The 6,000-nt window shown below is 43.1% G+C and overlaps 1 protein-coding gene across 1 annotated transcript; it reads left to right on the top strand.

The window, feature by feature from the left end:
- The first annotated feature begins 431 nt into the window (after window positions 1-431).
- On the top strand, window positions 432-4,625 carry LOC147421160 (pentatricopeptide repeat-containing protein At4g18520, chloroplastic-like). The gene has a single exon (XM_086504294.1). It carries the CDS (start codon window positions 683-685, stop codon window positions 3,236-3,238), a length of 2,556 nt encoding a protein of 851 aa, XP_086360420.1. The 5' UTR covers window positions 432-682; the 3' UTR covers window positions 3,239-4,625.
- The last annotated feature ends 1,375 nt before the right edge of the window (window positions 4,626-6,000 follow it).

The following is a 6,000-nucleotide window of genomic DNA, read 5'->3' as shown; positions in this document are numbered from 1 at the left end:
CCATTTTACATGAAAATTGTCTTACGTAGAAAATAGTCAATGTTGTTTAAGACTGTGTTCACATCAAATTGGTGGAAAACATGGCACTTTATGAGCTCTTCCAGGTGGAAAAGCTTCTCTTCCACTACCCATGTGTTCACATTGATGGCATATGAAAATGTGAGACAATTTTCTTCCACCACATGTTGTGAACACTGAGAGGCAGCAGAAGAAAGGGTAGAAGACAAGTGTGGACAAAGGGGTGGGAGGGGTGCGGAAGAAATAACTTAGAATGGAGGGGGGGGGGGGGGGGGGGGGGGGGGGGGGGTCAGAACAAAAAATATATATATCTTCCATGATGTGGCACTCTCTATCTCAATTTTCAGCCACCCTATGTGAAGAGCAAGGCCCACATGCCACTTTCTTTGCTTCCAGTGTCCTATGTGAACCCAGAGACTAATGAGCGAACTATGCGAGCGCGGCGATCGGTCGGGTTCGACCGGTCGTAGAGGAACAAAGGTCGATCCCTGCGTGTGCGTCATTTACATAGACTCGCGCAGAGTTCAGGTGAAGTCATGGACCTGCAAAGATACTCCTGTGCTTGCAGGCGTCTCCTGTTATATCAGTTTTGGGGCGCCAAGGAGCGGCCCATGATGTCGGTACATGTTCTTACACAAACACGCCAAGAGGAGTGCCCGGGGTGATGGCTACAAAGCCACCCTGGGTCCGACAAGAACTCAGAAGAAGAAGCTTGGCTATGGTGGGCAAACAAGGAGGGCTCGGCGTCTCAAATAATGCGACGGAATCAAGGGCCAGTGGGCTAGATGAGCAGGTTGAATCTGTGGAAAGGCCAGCTTCTACTATTGACAGCGACAATGAAAGGCATGATGATGTTGCTCTTGTTTCTCTTCTCAAAGCTTGTACCAAGCAGAAGGATCTCTACCAAGGAAACAAATTACATGCTGTTATTGTCAGAAGGGGATTGCTTGATATCAACATCATTGTCGGGAACTCCTTAGTCAATTTCTATTCCAAATGTGGTGTACTCGGGACTGCTCGGAGAATCCTTGATGAGCTTCCAGGTTGGGATGTTGTTTCTTGGACCATTTTAATTGCAGGGTTTTGTGAACACGGGCAATTCGAGGATGCCCTTAACTGTCTTGATAAGATGAGATTTGAAGGCCTCTCTCCTGATCCGGTGACTTTGGCTTCTATCCTGAAAGCATGTGGGAGCGCAAGAGATAGAAAGAGGGGTGAACATGTACATGCCGATATCGTGAAAGAAGGCTGGCTGGAGGAGGATGTTGTGCTCGGTAGTGCATTGTTGGATATGTATGCCAAATGCGATGCGTTGGCGAAAGCACAACAAGTGTTCAAGGAGCTTCCTGGTCAGGATAGGGTCTCTTGGAACTCTCTCATTGCAGGTTATACTCAATGTGGATATTCTGAGGAAGCACTCTGCTATTTCCAACAATCCTTACTAGAGGGACTCACTCCTGATTTAGCGACCTACACGTGCGTTTTGAAAGCCTGTGGCAGCTTAGGAGCAATAGAGCACGGCAAGAGACTGCATGCTCAGATTGCTGGAAAGAGGCTTCTGGGAAAGGATTTCATCCTTGGAAGTGCATTGGTGGATATGTACGCCAAGTGTGGTGCACTTGTACATGCACAGCAAGTCTTTGATGAGCTTCCAAATCGGAATGAAGTTTCTTGGACGAGTCTAATCACAGGATTTTGCCAACACATGAATGGCGAGGAAGCACTCGCTTGTTTTGAGCGAATGAAACAAGATGGCTTTTCTCCTGACAGGGTGACATTTGCTTGCATCTTGAGAGCTTGTGGCAACGCTGGAGCAGCTGAAAAGGGCAAAGAGATACATGGTGAAATTTTGAGATTGGGCTTGTTGGGAAAAGACACGGTCCTTGGTAATGCATTGGTGGACATGTATGGCAAATGTGGTGCGCTCACGAAGGCTCAAGAAGTATTTGATTCTCTTCCTGATTGTAATTTAGTCTCTTGGAATGCCCTAATCGCAGGGTATTGCCAGCATGGGCATGGGGAGGAAGCACTCACTTGCTTTGAACAACTAAAATGTTCCGGCCTCTCGCCTGACTACATAACCTATGCGTGCATCTTGAAAGCCTGTGGCAGCACAGGAGCACTTGAGGAGGGACAAGAAGTACATGCTGAGGTTGCAAGAAAGGCATTGCTGGGACATGGGCCCGTCTTGGGAAATGCATTGGTGGATATGTACTCCAAATGTGGTGCACTTGACATGGCATATGAAGTGTTTGGTGAACTTCCTGTTCGGGATGTTGTCTCATGGAATGCATTGATCACAGGTTATTGTGAAAATGGATTCGGTGAGCAGGGGCTTGATCTTTTTGAATGGATGAAAGATGAGGGCCTTCATCCAAATGCTGTGACCTTTGCTTGCATTTTGAAAGCCTGTGGCAACATACGAGCAGCTGGCCCGGGTGAGGAAATACATAATGATGTTGTCAAGAAGGGATTACTAGAAAGTGCGAATATACTTGGAAACACACTTGTTGCTATGTATGGGAAGTGTGGTGCACATGGAAAGGCACATAAATTGTTTGATCAGCTCCCGAGTCAGGATGTCGTTGCTTGGAATGCACTAATTTCAGCACATTGTAAGTTTGGGCATTGCAAGGAAGCCCTAATTTTGTACGACTTGATGAACTACAATAGCATAACTCCTGATGCAGTGACCTTTTCTTGTATTTTGAAAGCCTGCAGCATGTTAGGAGCGACTGAAAAGGTCAAAGAGTTTTTTACCGATATAACTTCTAAAGGATTGCTTCAAGATTGTCTCATACTAGGAAATGCATTGGTGAACATGTACGCAAAATGTAATGTACTGGGAAGGGCACAATATGTATTTGACAAACTTCAAGTTCGCAATGAGGTCTCTTGGAATGCGCTATTCGCAGGATACTGCAAACACGGGCTTCATGAGGAAGCTTTGAATTGTTTTGAGCATCTGAAATATGAGGGCCATGCAGCAGCTTGGGAGCAGCCGACAAGGGACAGATGTACTTTGGCCCTTGGGAGCAGGTCCTTAAATTATGGCATTATGCCAACTTCAAAGCCTCACATAGGCATGGTGGAGCTTTTTAGCCATGCAGGACATCTGGACAAGGCCATGGAAGTGATGAAGGGGCTACCGTCTTTCTTCTACCTCCCGGCCCAACTCTCGAATCATGACTGTTGGAAGGGACCTGCAGCTGTTGGTTAAACAAACCTACTAGGTTCCCTTTGAAGCAGAGCAGAAGCAGAGAGTTATGAGGTGACTTCATGATTGTGCACGATGGTTCATTTCTATAGTGAAGTTGAGGTATTCTCTGCACGGCTGAGAGATTGAGGCGACTTTGATGACTGTTCAAGATGGCTCATTCGTATAGCAGAAACTGTCAAATAAAGGCTAGATTGTGTATGCACAGCTTGAATTGTAAATGCAGGTGATAATTGAAAGATGTTGTGCTCTATCAGGTGAAATTGAACATGAGTGTACAGGTCCTACCTGGTGAAGGGAGTACGGAAGCAAGGTTTGGGAGGCTGAAAGCTTCGAATTAGAGCCTTTCAAACCGAAAGTGACCTGTGTTTGTGGCTTGAGTTGAGTTGAAAGAATGTGCATTATAGATGACTGTTGCTCCTCTTAGGTGTTTCCATCTTCTAGAACAAAACCACAAGGTCTGAATACCTGCATGACCAAGGGGGAAAAACCCAGTGGGAAAAAAGTGCCCTTGGTATATGTGCATGGGATTCTGATATGTTTTGTACTCTAAAGGAAGTTGATTGACCATAACGAACTGCATATAGAAAAGTTGGATGAGGCTACAATAGAGACTTGATGTGGAGATATCAAGTTGATATCAAGCTCAACACATGGTACGCTTGGATGACTTCTTGCCTACATTATCATTGATACAAGATAGTTTTCCTACCATTTTTATGGGTATAGATGACAATTACACTGATTAGGCACTAAGCTTACAGAATGCAGCGGCCGTTTCAAGCGATTTATCTTCTATCTAGGAGCTGGATAGAGGCAGGAGCAAAGAACATGTAGAGTTGTGAGGCTTCTCATATATTGAGACTCCTTACAGCTAATTGGTACGATTGGAGTGCTGGACACTACAGAGAGCGGTTTTCAAGTTGGAAGGGTGGCAGTCACAGTGACAAGGGAATGCTGTTCCAAGCGCTTTGAACGGGGGAACGCATTCCATAGAGAAAAGCACATGCATAGTTATGACCACTAGTGAGATTCTTTGAGGTTAATCCTCTATTATGCCTCTTTTTTAATCATTTGAAAACATTAAAATGCAAACTTCTAAACACATTTATGCAGTTTTGCGGCGTTTCCAATGCGGTTCTCTATTACTAAAGCTTGTCGTTCCCATTCCAGAGGGTCGTCTGTTCCCCACGACATTCCCGCTCCTTTGTGACTATGGTGGCAATAAGGGATCTCAAGCACAACGAATCAAGGTGGACTTGTCTTTAAGAATAAGGATTGATCCAAGTTTGTGGTTAGCTGGGCAGTGACATTTTGTATAATTTCTTTGTATTCTGATTGAAAAAATGATCATACAAGTTGCATAAGAAGCTGGTTTGATTGTGCTGTTTGATTTGGTGAAGGACCAAGGGATGGAATTAAGGGATGGAGGCCCTTTCATCATCAACCCCAGCAGTCGCTCTACAACCATCACTGCCACTTTGCTTGTTCACTAAACTAGCATGGATCTATCTTCACTTTTAAGAGGACTCGGCGAGCTGGTTTAATAAACTTTGGCATGTGGACTCGTCTTGTTATAGCATTACTATCTTATAACACTCCTACTTATATTATTGGCTTACGTAAGGCCTTAGTAAAAAAAAGGGCCTATGCTTGTGTCCTTAAGACATGTGATGTGATTCGTGTCTATTGACAAGGGAGGCCGAGTACGTGGTGAGTTCTCAATGCACACAATGTTGGAGCATTGTGTTGTTCTCGATGGAAAACCATTTTGTAGTCTTTGGTGTTGATGAGATCAAATTGATGGTTTTTTATTTACTTTGTGAAGTTTAGTTCTATGTTAATTCAAAAATTTATGTTCAACTATATGAATACTCGACAATTATGTCCCATACCACATTGTAAAGCAATCCATGGAGCTAAGTGAACTTGTCTTTCAATAATATTGGTTTGCTTGACTCTAAACAAGAAAATAATAATCCAAGAGAATTCATGTCTAGCTACATAGATAAGAAATGTGTCCCATACTACTTTGTAAAGCAATCAATGCAACTAAGTGAACTCCTTTTGTTATAAAATCGGTATGTGTGACCAAAACAAAAAAATGGTGGCATTATGAGAATCAAAATGACCTATTTACTTTCTTGAGTACGTATTCTTTAACTTTCCTTAGATCGCTTGTGTATTGTGGTTTAGATGAAGAGTCAAACAAAGTTTCTCTCACCTTTATGAAATATACTCTGTGTGCAGGGGCCTCAACTTAATAGAGTCTACCAAATTTCTTGTGTACATATCTTGCATGTTCTTTGTCTATCCGTGCCCTTGTACTTCCTTTGCTAATGTCAGAGGAGAACTCTTATCAAATGGAACTAACGCATAGGAGAACTCTGTAAAACAGAACTAACAAAGTTTTATTATTTCCTTTGTTATGTACGTGCCTTTACTCAATACCTCTTGTCCCACTTGAGAGTGTAATGAGTCAAATATGAAATTGCTCGTTCGCCTTCTTCTCTAAGAAAAATGATAGTAAATATGTTTTAGATTCCCCTTTTACTATTACTATTCCATGGACTTTACACCTACTTGCATATATATTTTTTGATGAGAAGTTTGGAGCAAAATGTTTCCGTGTAGGAATAGTGTCCCTAACAATCGACCGTGACAATTCTCATTAGATCATGTTGTGATCAAGCACATTAAACCACCTTGAAATTTAATGTGCATACATCAACTTTGCAAAGGAGCTATTTCACCCAGCCAATGCT

This window comes from Adiantum capillus-veneris, chromosome 28, assembly GCF_014529385.1.
Source record: "Adiantum capillus-veneris isolate H3 chromosome 28, ASM1452938v2, whole genome shotgun sequence".
NCBI classification, from domain to species: domain Eukaryota; kingdom Viridiplantae; phylum Streptophyta; class Polypodiopsida; order Polypodiales; family Pteridaceae; genus Adiantum; species Adiantum capillus-veneris.
Note: the sequence above shows the minus strand (reverse complement) of the source record. Positions and strands in the feature narration are given on the sequence as shown.